General features: G+C 43.7%; 1 protein-coding gene and 1 pseudogene across 1 annotated transcript in view; one reads left to right on the top strand and one right to left on the bottom strand.

Annotated features, from left to right (window-relative positions):
* LOC134489056 (zinc finger protein 91-like) overlaps positions 1–2,034 on the bottom strand; it is a 57,206-nt gene extending 55,172 nt beyond the window's left edge. Inside the window, exons 1-2 of the mRNA XM_063291483.1 lie at positions 1,536–2,034; positions 371–941 (exon numbers count right to left, since the gene is read on the bottom strand). Coding sequence (XP_063147553.1) covers positions 371–910 — 540 coding nt within the window. The 5' untranslated portion in view covers positions 911–941; positions 1,536–2,034. The remainder of the gene's footprint in view (positions 1–370; positions 942–1,535) is intronic.
* Positions 2,035–3,675: 1,641 nt separating this feature from the next.
* On the top strand, positions 3,676–14,775 carry LOC134489067 (zinc finger protein 501-like; annotated as a pseudogene).
* Positions 14,776–18,328: the final 3,553 nt, after the last annotated feature.

Here is an 18,328-nt window from a genome sequence, read left to right as displayed (position 1 = left end):
TATTGAAAGAATAGTATGCAAATACAGAGAAAGCTGAGAATGAGCAAAAGCGCGCCAAATACAAACTAAAACCCCTCGGCTCGAAACGTAATCCCTCCCCTCGCCCGGCCGTAGCAACCACCCCCCTCCCAGGTGCTGGTAACCGTCACCCACTGATCCTTGGAAAGTAACCTTGAACACATGAGATAACCCAAACACATTCCAAACTAGCAGCCAAGAGATTACACCTCTGCACAGTGGAATCCTCCTCCCAGCCAAGATCAAACGTGAATCAGGGAAATGACATGCGAAACGTTACGATGTACCAGGAACATTGAAACGGTGAACATGACAATTGTATTCAAACCCCTTCCTCATGAAGGTCTCTCACCTGCAACTCGACCTGCTCCTTCCGCTCCTCCGCCTGGCTCAGGAGGAAGCCTTCCACCAGGGCCACCGCCTGGGAGCTGGTCTCTGCCCCACACTCACGCACCCAGCTCTCCATCTGCAGGGGCAGGAGGGCCAGGAACTGTTCCAGGACAACCAGGTCCAGCATCTGCGCTTTTGTGTGCTTTTCCGGTCTCAACCATCGACTGCAAAAGTAGTGGAGTTGGCTGCAAAGTCCTCGGGGACCCTCAGCCTCCTGATATCGGATGCTCCTGAAGTCCCAGGGCTGACCTTCTGAACGGATGGTTTCCTCCTCCAGGATCTCCTGCCCAGTTCTTGCCCAGAACTCCCCACAGCTCCCAGGCTGAACAGCAGGAGGGCCTTTTCCAGTTAATTCACTTCCTGAAGGATGTGTCTCCATTCTTTCCCTTTCCTCTAGCACAACTCCAAATGGGTCTAAGGAATCTTGTGGATCTCCAAACACCTTTTCAATCAAATTCATAGGACTGTTCCTGTAGTTGCTGGAATGGCCACAGCAGGCCATTCAGCCCTCTTTGCCCAAGAGATAATTGTCTCTGTAAAGGGGGATGTTCAGTATATCAGAAATGGAAAAGAAAATAAATACCAAGAATTAGAAAGTGGTAGGTTTAACCATTGAACAACACTGATCCCCAGGGAAGGAAATTTTTTCTGAACTGGTATAGGTTGCAATGGCATTGAGCAGATAGGTCCTGTGCATGTTTGTGTGTTTATCTGTGTGGTGCAATATATGGGATTAACTTCCATCAAGGACTTGGAATACCCAAGAAATGCATCTCGGAGCATTCTATTTCTTTTTTCTCAGATGGAAGGGCTTGCTTAATAAATACCTAGATCTACATCTACCTACAAGAAGGATTTACACAACATTCCAAGCCCCAAACAGGTTAACAAACCATGAAAGTTCAGTTCTCATCAAATGAAATGCCAATTAAATGACCCTGCCTTAGGATGTTTAGTTCCCTTTCTTCAGGGTTTGCTTTGGAAGAGCCAAGGCACGCTATTACACGCAGGCAGGTTCACAAAACATACCCTAAGCTCAAACAGCTCCACCAGCCGCAGGGGCTGAGTTCACATAAGACACAGGGCTTGAAAGAAGGTAGCGGAGGATGACGTCCTGGTTCACTCACCCTCCTAAGACATGTTGAACTGCAGAGGATCCAACCCTCTGTTATTTTCATCCAGCACGTGGTGAGAATGGAGGCACAATCTTTTGCATCGCCTTCCTTGCGAAGCTTTTCCTCTTTCCTGCTTGAGATTTGCAATGCAAACTCTCCCCCTCCCCCTCCTTCCGGGATTTTCCCAGGAAATGGGGCGTGAAGGGCTCCCCCAGATCCCCTCCTCCTTCCTGGGGATCCTGGATATCTTCCTGGGGGGCGGGGGCAATACCGCTGGTCTGGAGCTCTGCTTTCCCCGCTGCCTGTTACGTGCATGGAAAGGGCGGCAGGGGACCATGGGATCCGAGCTCTCCCTCTCCCAGGACTCAAAAGATTGAACCTGGATAAGGACTTCGCACGTGTCTCTTCCTTCCTTCCTTCCTTCCAACGGGAAGAGGTGCCCCACTCACCCAGGGCACGTCTGAACCTCCTCCTTACAAGACTCTCTGTACAAGACTTTCCTGTATCCCTTTTATGCAACCGCCTGCGACGCTCAGAGGGTTAAAGGGAGAGAGTGCAGCGTCCTAGACAGGGAAGACTGAGTGATGTCACTCCCTTCCCACCCTCCAGCCACCCAATGCCGAAGCTCTTGGTGTTCCCTTCTCTGTGCAGAGGGAGCCCCCTGGTGGATTCTGTGTGCAGAGCAGGTGGGGGAAACGCAGTTCTCGGTATAGAACAGGTTGCGGGAAGGAGGCGGAGGAAACCCTTCAGAAGTGGCTGCTCTGCCTTTGGCGATGGAGGCTAGAGAAAGCCGGGAGAGAGATTAAAGCACACAGCAGGGCAAAAAGCCATTCTGAAGGCAAGAAAAAACGCCAAGCTGCAGAAAGCCTTTGTTCTTTTCAAACTTGGCTGGAACTGGGATGAGCTGCTCAACGTAAGTGCAACCTTCAACCTATTACATTTATTTGGCTATTGTTTCACTAAATTCTTTCGCTTCCAAGGACTATCCTGTAACCTCCTTGATCCTCTCCATCCAATTGCCCTCTTGCCTTCCCCTTCATCTCCTTTCTTCATCCAGGCTAGGCATAATCCTGTTTTTCTAGTTGCTCGTTTATTCCCTCAGTTTCTGCAGACTGACCACCGCTTGAGAACTGGAGACCCTTCTTGGGCTTTCTGGTTTCAGCCAATTTAGCATCTTTGTCCCCAGTGGGCACAACCACCACGGGAGGCAACCGCAGAATGCATTTCAGCAACAATGGCATAGGTCGATGGAGTCCAAGTCCCAAGGGAATGGCCCCTTTAGTGCACCTCTCAGTTCCAGCACATGCTGTCTTTGTTTTCTGCTCTTTCTGCCTTCTTGGCCCTTGGGACTATAAATGAGCATCATTGGCTTATTGATAATGAGCCCCTGCACCTTTCACTAAGCCCACTGAGCCTGTATGTGCACCCATGGACTTTCGGAAACAAACCGTGAGGCTCTGTGTCCTGATGCGGCTACTACAAAGGCGTCTTGTTGCCCTCCGATTTTATGGAGGCTCTTTGTTGTCTGCCACTTTTCCTGGTTTGAAGTGTGTGTGAGTGCTATTTTCATGCCATATGGAAGAACCTCTCTCCTCTGCCACTGTAAAACAGCTGGTGACTGTAAGTGAGAAGTGCTCACCTTGGTTTGTCTGCTTTCCCAGCTGCCTGGGAGGGATTGAAGACTGTCCATGCCCCAGCGGGCTGTGCTTGTTGGGACTTGGGTGAAAGAGCGTGTGTCCTCCTTAACTTGGGACTCTTCCCTCTCCTTCTCCTTCTCCTCCTTCCCTTTACTATTGAATACATGGGGAAAGCAATGGGGAAAGCATGTTTTTTTTAAATTGTAGGAAACTAATGAACGTCATGGAAAACTTTTGTGTCGTGCTTAGGAAAGTGTGTTCAGGAAAGTGTGTGAACTCATCAGTTGCAAGCTCCAAAACTGGGAAGTCCTGTGCTGTGTTGTGTTGCTTGTGAGTAAGTGGCTAGGTGCCTGCTGTCTCTCGTGAACAGCTTCAGCGCTCAGAAGGCGGAGGGTTTTGTTGGTGGCATCTAGCTTTGTGTTCCTTGTTTTCTTGCCCTGACTCCAAGCTGAGGCTCTTTGCCCCATCCGACGTCTCCACTTCAGCCAATTCACCACAACTCTGGGAGGCAAGCTGTTCCACTGCTTAATAGTTCTCACTGTCAGGAAATTCCTCCTTGTTTCCAGGTTGGATTTCCCTCTCACAAGCTTCCACCCACTGAGAATAAATCGATGCCTTTTCCCCTGTGGCAGCCCTTCAAGTATTGGAAGACTGTATCATGTCTTCCCTCAGTCTTCTCTTCGTTAAGCTAAAGATCCCTAGTTCCTTTAGTCTTCTTCATAGGTTTTAGCCTCCAGGCCCCTTATCATCTTTGTTGTCTTCTCTGGGGGGACAATTGATAGACTGCCTCCACATGGTGTCCCTGGGCCTCCAAAGACTTTTGGAGAGGCTAAGTGGCCTATCATATACGAGGCAGCCAGATAAACCTGTGGATCTCCTGGGTAGGGCACATCTCTGTTTGTCATCTTCACTATGTTACAGGGAAATAACAAAGGCTCTTTTCAGGGCCAATTCACAAGAAAACTTGGACCTCGTATCAGGATTTGCCAGATTAATATTGAGGGCATTAGTAGGGCTAAATGCCAAATCCTGGAGAAAGTTTTAACAGATTATGATGTAGACATGCTTTGCTGATTTCTTGATGGCAACTGATGCTGCAAAAGACTATATTTTGTAATCTTAATGTTTGTTTTTAGCTATAATTGCCCTATGACCAATGTACATTTTCTGTATACTTTTTTTATATTCCCAATTTTTAAAATATATTTGTAATATGTATGATGTGCTGCCATATGATCAATCAATCAATCAATCAATCAATCAATCAATCAATGTCTTCTCTGAACCCTTTCTAGGATCTTAGCGTCTTCTTTTGTATTGTGGTGACTGGATGCAGTATTCCAATTGTGGCCTCACCACTGTGGTATATAGTGTGCTACTATCACTTCCTGTGATCTTGATCCTATCCCTGTGTTGATGCTCCCCAGGACTGCGTTGGCTTTTTTGGCAGTTGCAGCGCACTGCTGACCCTCTTAAGCGGTGGTCCACCAGGACACCTACAGTAGATCTCTCTCATAGGCACTACTGTTGAGCCAGGTACTCCCTATCTTGTACTTGTGCACCTGGTTTTTCCTGCCTAAGTGTAGGACCTTACATTTCTCACCACTGAACTTCATCTTGTTGGGATAGGGCCCAATGCTCAAGTCTGCCAAGATCCTTCTGAATCTTGACTTATCTTCTGAAGTGTTAGCAAAATAGAATCCACCAGGGGGCTCCCTCTGCAGCTTCAGCATTGGGCCACTGGAGGGCAAATGCCACAGGTGGCTTCCAGAGGCAAGTGAGAAGGGAGTAACATCACTAAGTCTTGCCTCTCTAGGATGATGCACTCTCTCACTTTAACCCATTGTGCTTCGGAGGAGGTTACAAAGGCAGCAGGAAAGACTTGCAGGGAAGAGACCCAGACTGTGTCCCTGGGTGAGTGGGGAGCCTCTTCCTGTGCAAAGGGAGGCAGAGGATACTCATGCTGGAGAAGGAAGAGATACCTGCAAAGTCCTAATCCAGGTTCAATCTTCTGAGTCCTGGGAGGGGGAGAGCCCAGATCCCATATTCCCCTGCCACCCCTTTCCATGCACATAACAGCCAGGGGGAAAGAAGAGCTCCAGACCAGCTGTGTTGCCCCCAGCAACAAATCCAGGATGCCCAGGAAGGAGGAGGGGATCTGGGGGAGCCCTTTACTCCTCATTTCATGGGAAAAGCCCCTGAGTGGGGGAGGGGGAGAGTTTGCATTGCAAATCTCAAGCAGGAAAGAAGAAAAGCTTTGCAAGGAAGGAGATGCAAAAGATTGTGCCTCCATTCTCACCATGTGCTGGATGAGGCTAAAAGGGGGTTGGATCCTCTGCAGTTCAACATGTCTTAGGAGGGTGAGTGAACCAGGACGTCATCCTACGCTACCTTCTTTCAAGCCCTGTGTCTTATGTGAACTCAGCCCCTGCGGCTGGTGGAGCTGTCTGGGCTTAGGGCATGTTGTGTGAACCTGCCTGCGTGTAATAGCATGCCTTGGCTCTTCCAAAGCAAACCCTGAAGAAAGGGAACTGGAACATCCTAAGGCAGGGTCATTTAATTGGCATTTCACTTTATGTGAACTGAACTTTCATGGTTTGTTAACCTGTTTGGGGTTTGACCTATCTGCTCAATGCCCCTGCAATCCTGTACCGGCTCAGAAAAATACTTCCTTTCATGGGGATGAGTGTTGTTCAATGGTTAGATCTACCACTTTCTAATTCTTGGTATTGATTTTCTTTTCTATTTCTGATACACTGAACATCTTCACTTATGGACAAAATTATCTCTCGGGCAAAGAGGGCTGAATGGCCTGCTGTGGCCATTTCTGCGGCTACAGGAACAGTCCTATGAATGTGAATGAAAATGTGCTTGGAGATCCACAAGATTCCTTGGACTCATTTGGAGTTGCCTTACAGGACAGAGAAAGAATGGAGACCCAACCTTCAGGAAGTGCATTAACTGGAAAAGGCCCTTCTGCTGTTCAGCCTGGCAGGTGTGGGAAGAACTGGGCAGGAGATCCTGGAGGAGGAAACCATCTGTTCAGAAGGTCAGCCCTGGGACTTCAGGAGCATCCGGTATCAGGAGGCTGAGGGTCCCCGAGGACTTTGCAGCTGACTCCACTACGTTTGCAGTTGATGGTTGAGACCGGAAAAGCACACAAAAGCCCAGATGCTGGACCTGGTTGTCCTGGAGCAGTTCCTGGCCCTCCTGCCCCTGCAGGTGGAGAGCTGGGTGCGGGAGTGCGAGGCAGAGACCAGCTTTCTGCTCCACACTCCCGCACCCAGAGAGACCTTCATGTTGGGAGCCTGGAAGGGGTTTGAATGGAATAAACAATGATAACCCCTCCCTACCAGAGTTCTCTGGCATTCATAATATGTGCAGATGTTTCACTCGTTCTTGTAGGACCTTGTTCCGCTATCCATTCTAGAAGATAGATTTGGGACAGCCGCTCCTTTCTTACTTTTCAGCCTCACCGCTGGACATTTGGGCTTCAAAGTTGTGTTCAGAGAACAAGAATCCACTTCATGTTGTGTGGTGTCTGTTAATTATTCTTCTTTTCTCCTGCCTACTCTTTCAAGCCCTTTGCTGTGGAGATCAGAGATGCTGAGGGAAGGAGGAATCGATCAAGTCCCCCTCAGGAGCTGTTTTTCAGGAGTTTCTCTCAGGAAGATCCAAATCAGGACACCTCAGGAGGTAATACAAGGTCCTCCCATTCCCCAGAGAGATCCCAGCTGTCTCATCTTTTCTATGTCTTCTCTTCTGTAGAATACCTCCTCCTATTTCGTTAATCATGCATTTTAAAATTCTGTCTCCCTCACAGGGAAGAATAGAATGAAGTTGACTGTTCCCTATGGTGGAGCTGGAACAGTGCTTGAACCTCCAACTCCAGTAAGAGCAGGAAATTAGGTTTGTATTCTCCCTTTCCTTCAGAAAGTCAAGGTGGTGTACGTAGCACTGTCCCCTTCCATTTTTCCCTCTTGTTTTGGCTGGGTTAGTTTTGTGTTCCTGAGCAACCTGGAATGGGGAATAGAAGATTCTAGTTGCTCTCAGTCAGCTTAGGCTCCTCTGAAGTCTGTTGTTGGGATACAATGGGTTGTAATTTCTATACTGAGATTCTTAGTAGAAACTTTTTTTTAAAGACCACTATTTAGCTCTCTTTCTGATACTTACTCTTTTACTATTAGCTTACAATAACTAATTTTTTTAAAAGTCCTTCAAGAGATAGGAATAACATTATCACAGCAGTAGCAACTGCGAACCAGAGACCCATTGTTTTTCTAATTCTTTGACTTGGAATTGTGCAAGGCTGCTCAAAAGAACGAAATACTCACACTAGTATATGACCATTTTTAAAAAGCCTTGTTTACAACCAGTGATAAGAAAAATAAGCCTATGAGATTAAAAGATAAGGCAGACTATTAAAATCCAATGAAGATGGCCAGATAGAATAGTTTCTAAGTAAAAATTGTTCTGAAAGAGCACCGATTCAAGGTACTTGGCTTGAAAAGTAATTTCTAATCCTCTGATCTGTGCTTGGATTTGGAGGCTGAGGCTGCAAAATGCAAAGGCCGCAAAGGCTCGGAATTGTCCTTCCCAGGAAATTTTCTCCGCCTTTTTATCTCCCGTTCAGCCAATGGGTTGGACTACTAGCAGCTTCCTTGCAATCTGAGGAGGAGCAGAAACTGGGTTGTCTCTCTCTGGACATGGATGGCAGCCCACACAAATCCCTGGCTGAGCTCTCCCAGCACTTTCATGCAGGTGTCGAGCATGGACAGAATTGCTCCTTCTGGGGACACCACAAGCCATTTGCTGCAATGCTAGAAAGAATCCCCCACCCATTTCCTTCTGCAAACAGAGGAAGGATTGGAGTCACTGATAGGTGGGTTTCCAAGGCCCATCTGCCAGTTGATTCTCTCCAGACACTAGGAGTCTTTTGATGATGGATGGATGGATGGATCGATCTAGAAGGAAAGTGGGCTTACTTTCACTGAATGGCACAAAGTCCTGCAGAATCAATCAAGTTGATAAAAGCTGCCTGAATTTGGGAATTGTGAACAATAGGACAGATCTTGCAAATCCTCCTGGGCCTGCTCTGTTCTCTTTTTTCTTCTGCAGGAGGGCCTTGTGTCCTTCGAGGAGGTGGCTGTGTGTTTCTCCGAGGAGGAGTGGTCTCAGCTGGATCCTCACCAAAAAGCGCTGCATTGGGAAGTCACGCTGGAAAATTGTAGGAACGTGGCCTCTCTGGGTAAGGGTTTGCTACTCTCCAATCAGAGGATTCAGGAAGACATTTTGTAGTGAGATGCCATCAACTTTTTTTTATTGTTGTTGTAATCTTATTAAAGAATTTTTATCAGAGTAAAAACAATACAAGTTTTGAAGGGGAGATCAAAAAATAAAGTAATAAGTGAATAAGAAAGAAGTATAAAGAGAAAATGAAAAAATAAAAAGTAATAAAGAAGTAGCTTCCGATCTTCTTAACAGCAGTTCTAAATGCAGTTATATTTTAGCCTATCTCTCTCTAAGGTAACATCCTAGTTATCCTTTCTTATCTTCAAACCCATTGATCTCAAGTTTATTTTGTTCTCTTTTCAGCAAAAAGTCCATAAGGGGTTTCCAGGCCCTAATAAGTGTAGATATTGTCCCGTCTCTAATCAAGCAAGTCAATTTGGCCATCTCTGCAAATTCTGTCATCTTCACCAACCATTCCTGTGTTGTAGGTATTTCAGAGTCCTTTCATCTTTGTGCATATAATAGTCTTGCTGCAGTTACCATATACAGAAACAATCTTCCATGACTCTTTTCCAGCTGTCTATCCATGAGTCCCAACAGAAAGTGTTCTGGTTTCAGTTGGATATTGATCTTTAAAATTCTCTGTATCACTGTATTTATTCGAATCCAACATTTTCTAGCTTTCTTACAAGTCCACCAAACATGATAAAATGACCCTTCATGTTATCCACATTTCCAAAATAAATTGAAGTACCTTTATACATTTCTGGTAATTTTTCTGGTGTCAAATACCAACGGTACATGACTTTATAAAAGTTCTCTTTTAGATTATAACGTAACGTGAATTTCAGTCATTTCAACCCCACATGTTCCGATTGCTCCATCTGTATATTATGACCAAAATTCTTGCCCATTTTATCATACATGTTTTAACCTGTTTATACAATTTAGCAATTACATGTTCATCATTTATATATAATTCAGGTTCAAATTCTGCCTTATGTTGTTCAATACCATAGGTCCTTTTATCTACCTTGAACTGCCATTCCTTGAACGGTCATTCCTAATAGAAACCGACACTTCTGATGTCGTCTAGTGGTTAAGGCAACGGGCTAGGAACCAGGAGACTGAGAGTTCTAGTCCCGCCTTAGGCGTGAAAGCTGGCTGGGTGACCTTGGGCCAGTCACTCCCTCTCAGCCCAACTCTCCTTACAGGGCTGCTGTTGTGGGGAAAATAGGAGGAGGAAGGAGTATTAGGTATGTTTGCCACCTTGAGTTATTTATAAAAATAATAAAGGCGGGATGGAAAATAAATAAAAATAAATTAAAAAATAAACCTTTCTGATAACTGTAAATATGAAAAACATTGACAACTATTTCCCTCTGCCGTCAATTGCTCTCTCGACGTCATTTTGTATTCCCCTTGCTCATGTTCTAATCGCTCTCAACGTGTTATCGATTAGTCTTTGCCTGCTGCTGCTCTTCCATAAAATGTTTCTTGTGCCAAGAACCATAAAGGGTTTTTTCGGGCCCAGTCTGGGTTTGTATCTCTGCTATATTCTCAATATGGCACTTCTAGCATTTTAAAATCTACATTAATCATAACTTTATCGTACCACAAATATCCATGCCATCCAAACCTCAGGTCATGCTGTTCGACATCTAAAATTCTCTTATTTCTCAGCAACACCCACATCCAAACCAAACGAAACAGCAGGCTGCAGTGTACAGTTTCAAATCAGGCAGACCTAATCCTCCTCTTTTCTTTGCATCTTGGACAATTTTATATTTAACCTGTGGCTTTTTTCCGTACAAACCTAGATCTCTCTTTCTGCCATTGCTTAAATGGTACATCAGTTGTCAAAATAGGTACTGTTTGAAACAAAAACATCATTCTAGGCAAAACATTCATTTTTATCACAGAAATTCTCCGCAACAGTGACGGTTTATTTATTTATTTATTATTCAAATTTCTATCACTGCCCATCTCCCCCCAAAGAGGGGGACTCTGGGTGGTTTACAATAAAACTCCCATTTTAACATATCCTTCTTAATTTCATTCCATATCTTAATTTTTTTGTGTGTGTCAGAAGAATCTACCAAGGAGTTCTGTATTGAAAGGATTTGCCGGTGACGTCACAGTTGCCCGGGGGACGCCCTACGAGGCTCCTTTCATGTCCCTGTTATTTTTCCCACCAAAGTGGTACCTTTTTAAATTTATTTAATTTATTTATTATTTAAATTTAATTACTGCCCATCACGCCCAAAAGAGGATTTATCTACTTGCATTTACATGCTTTCAAACTGCTAGGTTAACAGAAACTGGGACTAGTTGACAGGAGCTCACCCCGTCACGTGGCTTGTGCTCTCGGATTTTGAACTGCTGATCTGCCAACCGTAATGGTCCTCTGGCTCAGTGTCTTAACCACTGAGCCACCGCGGGCCCTTTTAACATAATTATTTTGAAATAACATGCAGTTCATATTGATCATAGTTATACCCAAGTATTTTACTTTTTTCTCAATCTTAAAACCTGTTGTTCCCATCAATTCTACTTGATCTTCCATTTTCATATTTTTTGTTAACATCTTTGTCTTTTGATTATTGATCTTAAAACCCACTAAAATGCCCAATTTCTTTAATTTTTCATTAGTATTTCTATTCCCTCCAAAGAATCTTCCAAAATTACCACCAAATCCTCAGCAAATGCCCTCAGCAGTGGGGCAAAGGGCATCCTTACCTTGTCCCTTTTTGTATCTCACAAGGTTTGGTTAATGCTCCATTAACAATTTTTTGTGCTTTTTGCAAAGTGTAGATCGATTCCACCCATGTAATAAAATTCTGTCCAAAGTCATATCTTCCAAAATTTTAAACAAGAAAGTCCAGTTCTAAGATCACTGCCGCTTCTTTTTCATTATGTGGTTCTAATATTCCAAAATCTTCCATATATTTCTAATGTTACCTCTTAACTGTCTCTTAGGTCAATGGCTTTCTGCTTAGATGCACCCTGTGCCATCTCTCATCTGGTGAATTTTTCCAGTTCAATTTAAAGATATCAGTGACGAACAAACTCCTTGGCTTGAGGAGATGCAGAACTCCATCACATTGATTTCAGCATTTTGGGCCCTGATGCTTTCCTGTCAGTCCTTTGAAGGATTGTTATTTATTCAGGCACTTGGATTAGTGACATGTCTTCCTTTTCATTTCTATCCTGAGCCTAGGGAATATGGGCAAAATGGTGCTGTTTTTCCATTGCAAACGTGCTGTTTAGGGTTAATAGAAGAAATCTAGGTTTTTTTCTCTCCAACCGTGTGATTTTGGCAAGAAAAAAAGAAACACAAATGGAAGGTAGTTTGGCTAGGAAGAAAAGGATGAGTTTCAAAATTGATTTAGTTCCCATAGGTCTCTGCTGGAATCGGACCCCCTCCAATAAATGTTAGGTTTTTCTCCTAATACCTCTTTGGATGTTCCCCTGATTCTTCCTTAACTCTGAGCTGACTCTGGGTGAGATTTGAATAAGTACGGATAATTATAAACAAAAAGGATGCTTTAGATGTTTTAAAGCTTTTATGCCTCATAAATATAGAAATTATCATTTGCATACCATGCCACTGTAAGCATGAATAACGGTAATATATTGGAATTTGGCAAAATTTCAGAAGGAAATGCATATGACCACTACAGTTTAATTTTTTTCCCTAACCTTGCTTTCATTTTCATTTTTCTTTTCTTTTGAACGTACTATTGGGCAGGAGAATAAAGATTTCAGTGAACCATCCCAAATGATCAGGCAGGGAGATGGGACAGAGAAGCCTGCAATTCAAGTGGACCTAGGAAGGCATGAGAGAAACCAATCAAATAATTGGAATACGGAAAGCTCATCTTCCATCGATGCTCAGATGCCAGACTTTCTCGACCAGCAAGGAAAAATAAAGAAAAAATATATTGGGAAACGTTTAAGACTATTCAAAGACAAATTAGATGTAAATGAACACTATCCAACCCAAACCAAAGATTATATATGCCAAGACAATGGAAAAAATTACAATTGGACTTTCACTCTTTCTCGTGAAAACGGGTCCCTTACATATGGTAAAAAGATCCACCCAGAGGAGAAGCCATATAAGTGCACGGAGTGTGGAAAGTCGTTTACTTGTAGGAGTAAACTTACTCTCCATAAATGGATCCACACAGTAGAGAAGCCATATAAATGCACTGCGTGTGGAAAGGGCTTTGCTCAGAAGTATAATTTTAATTCCCATAAAAGGATCCACACTGGGGAGAAGCCATATCAATGTATGGAGTGTGGAAAGACCTTTATTCACAGCGGCCAACTTACTTGCCATAAAAGGATCCACACCGGGGACATGCCATATAAATGCATGGAGTGTGGGAAGGGCTTTAGCCAACTCAGAAATCTTACTTCCCATAAAAGGATCCACACGGGAGAAGCCATATAAATGCATAGAGTGTGAAAAGACCTTAATTCAGAGTGGTCAACTTACTCTCCATAAAAGGATCCACACAGGGGAGAAGCCATATAAATGCATGGAGTGCGGAAAGGGCTTCAGCCGACTGAGTAATCTTACTTCCCATAAAAGGATCCACACAGGGGAGAAGCCATATAAATGCATGGACTGTGGAAAGACCTTTATTCAGAGCGGTCAACTTACTCACCATAAAAGGATCCACACAGGAGAGAAGCCATATAAATGCATAGAGTGTGGAAAGGGCTTCAGTGAAAATGGGTCCCTTATGAGACATAAAAGGATCCACACAGGGGAGAAACCATATAAATGTCCAGAGTGTGGAAAGAGCTTCAGAACAAGTGGCTACCTTACTTACCATAAAAGGATCCACACAGAAAAGAAACCAGGTAAATGTTTGGGGGGTATATAGAGCTTCAGGACAGTGACCTAATTTCCCATGCACTGATCTGTTTGGGTGAGAATCCATGTAAATTCTAGATTTAATTGGTTAAATTTATTCCATTCCTATTTATATTGACTAGGAAAGCAAGTGTTTTCCTCACAACTGGCAGCCCCCGAGGGATTAATTTACCAAGGAAAATAAAAGCAGTGGGTACATGCTTTTTCAATTATGAACTGGATTTTTGAAGGTACTCTCATTTGAAGGTGGCAAATGCTATTGCCCATCAATAAGAGGATTTTTTTTTGTTAAGTTTACTTTGATTCCTGTCTCTATTTGGGACTCAATTCCAAGCAAATAGCCCTTTTTGGCATCTCAGACTCTGGGCTATGCGGTTTTTTAAAGATGTCTTTATTGCATTTTTAGAAGTGAGCTTCCTGCTCCCGAATTGTTTGTTCTTTCCACTTGGTCATGGTTCTGGGAGGTACGTGAACAGGCAGACATTTAACAGGTGCTGCCTCCTAAAGCAGCAGAAGTAGCTGCATCTCCCTGATGCATCTCTTCAGGACAAAGCTTTATTAGTGTTGCTTCCATTATAGCAGACATACAGATAGAAATTCAGCTGATTCAGACACTTCCCGGAGTTTAAACTTTCCTTCTTTTGCCCAGTCTTCTTACAGTTGTTTCCCCCTCTCCTTCTCATTCCTTGATACACTCACAGTTTATCAGAGGACCCTACAATTTTCTTTCCTAACAAAAAGTTGGAAATGTCGCAGCAGGGAGATTCTGGGGTCTGGAGCAGTATTATAATCGAAAGGGAACTCAAGTTCCATCAAAGTGTACAGAGAGAGAGGGAATGTGATACTGAATTGTCCCATTGAATAATTGTGGTATTGAATTAAAACTGGCAACTAAGAGGATTTGTCCTTTGAATTTTTCATGACTTTCTTTTCTTTTTTCTTTTCTGTTCTGTTCTGTTCTGTTCTTTTGTCTCAAGTTAGGAATAATCAGGAGAATGAGAATGAAAGTGACTCCAGTGTGCTGATGTTGCAAACGATGAAGCAAGAAGGGAGATATTTGGAAATCAGTGGGGACCAAAATAAAATCCTATGATATTAAGAAAAGCTATTTAAGAGAACTACAGTTCCTCCTGACCAAACGTCCAGAAATGAGAAGGGGTGTTGCCCCTGAGATGTGAAGATACCAAAACATAATCAGACTTACATCCACGGTGTAGAACCGAGTCAACCAGCATGAATGCCAAAGCGTGGAACCTTTTTCAGTCAAAGGCCTCTCCTTAAGTGAGAGAATTGCCACATACATATCAATGTCTAGTGTGTGGAAAGAGCTTCAGGATGAAGAATTCCTCTCTCACAAAAGGAGCCAGAATGAGGCGAAGCCCCAAAATGCACATGCAAAACACTTTCCAGCATTAAGGCCATCTTTTGCCTTTCGAGGGTGTGACGAGGGCTAAGCAAAAGTCTAAATTTGATTGAAATAAAATCAAATATCAATGGTGTGTGTACTTTCTAGGCATGTACTAAATTCTCTTCAGTTGCATTAAAAATTAGTAACACATGAACATTTTTGGAAGGTTTTGGATGGGGGGCATACTTCAGGGATTCAGAGGCTCCTGCTGGTTTGAAGCTGTTTATTCAACTACTGCTCATTGATGGTTCTGGGTCAAACTGGAGAATAAAGAATGGGCTGAAAGGACAGAGAAGCTAACTCCATTCTTTTTAAATTGCTTTATTGCCAGTTTTTCCCCTCCATTTAAATTTTTTCTTTCCCTAAGTGTAGCTAAATCTCTTTTTCTCTTGCATTGTCACCTCCAAATGGAGACGAATCTGTTCAAACCAGTGGAGTCTTCAGCTCTATGGGCTAGAAGAAGAATTGCACGTTTTCTCTGTTCACGATCTGAAGATATTCCGGTTGCCTTAAATTCTCCAGAGGTCTTAAGCTTCCTACTCATATTTCCTGAGGCATATTCCCTGCTTGACCCCTAAGTAAAACAGATTTTATTTTTGCATTTATTTGTTGTTGTTTATTCATTTAGTCGCTTCCGACTCTTCATGACTTCATGGGCCAGCCCACGCCAGGGCTTCCTGTCGGTCGTCAACACCCCCAGCTCCCCCAGGGACGAGTCCGTCACCTCTAGAATATCATCCATCCACCTTGCCCTTGGTCGGCCCCTCTCCCTTTTACCCTCCACTCTCCCTAGCATCAGCATCTTCTCCAGGGTGTCCTGTCTTCTCATTATGTGGCCAAAGTATTTCAGTTTTGCCTTTAATATCGTTCCCTCAAGTGAGCAGTCTGGCTTGATTTCCTGGAGGAAGGACTGGTTTGATCTTCTTGCAGTCCAAGGCACTCTCAGAATTTTCCTCCAACACCACAGTTCAAAAGCATCTATCTTCCTTCTCTCAGCCTTCCTTATGGTCCAGCTCTCGCAGCCATATGTTACTACGGGGAACACCATTGCTTTAACTGTGCGGACCTTTGTTGTCAGTGTGATGTCTCTGCTCTTAACTATTTTATTGAGATTTGTCATTGCTCTTCTCCCAAGGATTAAGCGTCTTCTCATTTCCTGACTGCAGTCAGCATGTGCAGTAATCTTCGCACCTAGGAATACAAAGTCTTTCACTGCTTGTACGTTTTCTCCCTCTATTTGCCAGTTATCAATCAAGCTGGTTGCCATAAACTTGGTTTTTTTCAGGTTTAGCTGCAAGCCAGCTTTTGCACTTTCTTCTTTCACCTTCATCATAAGGCTCCTCAGTTCCTCTTTGCTTTCAGCCATCAAAGTGGTATCATCTGCATATCTGAGATTGTTAATGTTTCTTCCAGCGATTTTAACTCCAGCCTTGGATTCCTCAAGCCCAGCACGTTGCGTGATGTGTTCTGCGTACAAGTTGAATAGGTAGGGTGACAGTATACAGCCCTGCCATACTCCTTTCCCAATCTTAAACCAGTCCGTTGTTCCGTGGTCTGTTCTTACTGTTGCTACTTGGTCGTTATACAGATTCTTCAGGAGGCAGACAAGATGACTTGGTATCCCCATACCTCTAAGAACTTGCCACAATTTGTGATGGTCCACACAGTCAAAGGCTTTAGAATAGTCAATAAAACAGAAATAGATGTTTTTCTGAAACTCCCTGGCTTTTCCCATTATCCAGCGGATATTGGCAATTTGGTCCCTAGTTCCTCTGCCTTTTCTAAACCCAGCTTGTACATCTGGCAATTCTCGCTCCATGAATTGCTGAAGTCTGCCTTGCAGGATCTTGAGCATTACCTTACTGGCATATGAAATGAGTGCCACTGTTCGATAGTTTGAACATTCTTTAGTGTTTCCCTTTTTTGGTATGGGGATATAAGTTGATTTTTTCCAATCTGATGGCCATTCTTGTGTTTTCCAAATTTGCTGGCATATAGCATGCATTACCTTGACAGCATCATCTTGCAAGATTTTGAACAGTTCAGCTGGGATGCTGTTGTCTCCTGCTGCCTTGTTATTAGCAATGCTTCTTAAGGCCCATTCAACCTCACTCTTCAGGATGTCTGGCTCTAGCTCACTGACCACACCGTCAAAGCTATCCCTGATATTGTTATCCTTCCTATACAGGTCTTCTGTATCTTCTTGCCACCTTTTATTGATCTCTTCTTCTGTTAGGTCCTTGCCATCTTTGTTTTTGATCATACCCATTTTTGCCTGGAATTTACCTCCGATGTTTCTAATTTTCTGGAAGAGGTCTCTTGTCCTTCCTATTCTATTGTCTTCTTCCACTTCCGTGCATTGCTCGTTTAAAAATAATTCCTTATCTCTTCTGGCTAGCCTCTGGAATTTTGCATTTAATTGGGCATATCTCCCCCTTTCACTTGTGCCTTTTGCTTTCCTTCTTTCCTGGGCTACTTCTAGTGTCTCAGCAGACAGCCATTTTGCCTTCTTGGTTTTCTCTTTCTTTGGGATGTATTTTGTTGCCGCCTCCTGAACAATGTTGCGAACCAATTCTCCAAAGTTCTTCCAGGACCCAATCTACTACGTCCAGTCCCTTAAATTGATTCTTCACCTCCACTGCATATTCCTTAGGAAGATTAGTGAGCTCATATCTAGCTGATCTGTGGGTCTTCCCTAATCTCTCTAGTCTGATCCTAAATTGTGCAATAAGAAGTTCATGATCTGAACTACAGTCAGCTCCAGGTCTTGTTTTTACCGACTGTATAGATGTGCGCCACCTTTGGCTGCAAAGGATGTAGTCAATCTGATTTTGGTGTTGTCCATCTGGTGAAGTCCATGTATAAAGCCGTCTCTTAGGTTGTTGGAAGAGAGTGTTTGTTATGTAGAGTGAGTTGTCTTGGCAAACTTCTATCAGCCTATGTCCTGCTTCGTTTTGTTCTCCCAGGCCATGCTTACCTGTAATTCCAGGTGTCATTTGACTGCCCACCTTAGCATTCCAGTCTCCCGTGATGAAAATAACATCTCTTTTAGGCATGTTGTCCAGTAGGTGCTGCAGATCCTCATAGAACTGCTGTTCTTCAGCTTCTTCAGCATATGTGGTTGGGGCGTATATTTGGATCACTGTAATGTTAGATGGCTTGCCCTGAATTCGAATTGAGATCATTCTATCATTTTTAGGATTGTATCCAAGCACTGCTTTAGTCACTTTACTATAAATTATGAAGGCTACTCCATTTCTTCTGTGGTCCTCTTGTCCACAGTAGTAGATCTGGTGGTCATTTGATGTGAAGTGGCCCATACCAGTCCATTTCAGTTCACTGATGCCCAAAACGTCTATCTTTAATCTTGACATCTGACCGATAACCACATCCAATTTGCCCTGGCTCATAGATCTTACATTCCAGGTTCCAATGGTGCGTTGATCCTTAGAACATCGGATTCGCCGTTCACCACCAGCACCGTCGGCGCTAGCCATCCTTTCGGCTTTGAGCTAGCTGCGTCATCACGTCTGGGGCTAGTTGAACTCATCCTCTGTTCCTCCCCAGTAGCATTTTGACCATCTTCCAACCTGGGGGTCTCATCTTCCAATGGTATACCATATGCATTTATTTAGCCTGG

This window comes from Candoia aspera, chromosome 2 (genome assembly GCF_035149785.1).
Source record: "Candoia aspera isolate rCanAsp1 chromosome 2, rCanAsp1.hap2, whole genome shotgun sequence".
In the NCBI taxonomy this organism is placed as follows: Eukaryota; Metazoa; Chordata; class Lepidosauria; order Squamata; family Boidae; genus Candoia; species Candoia aspera.
Note: the sequence above shows the minus strand (reverse complement) of the source record. Positions and strands in the feature narration are given on the sequence as shown.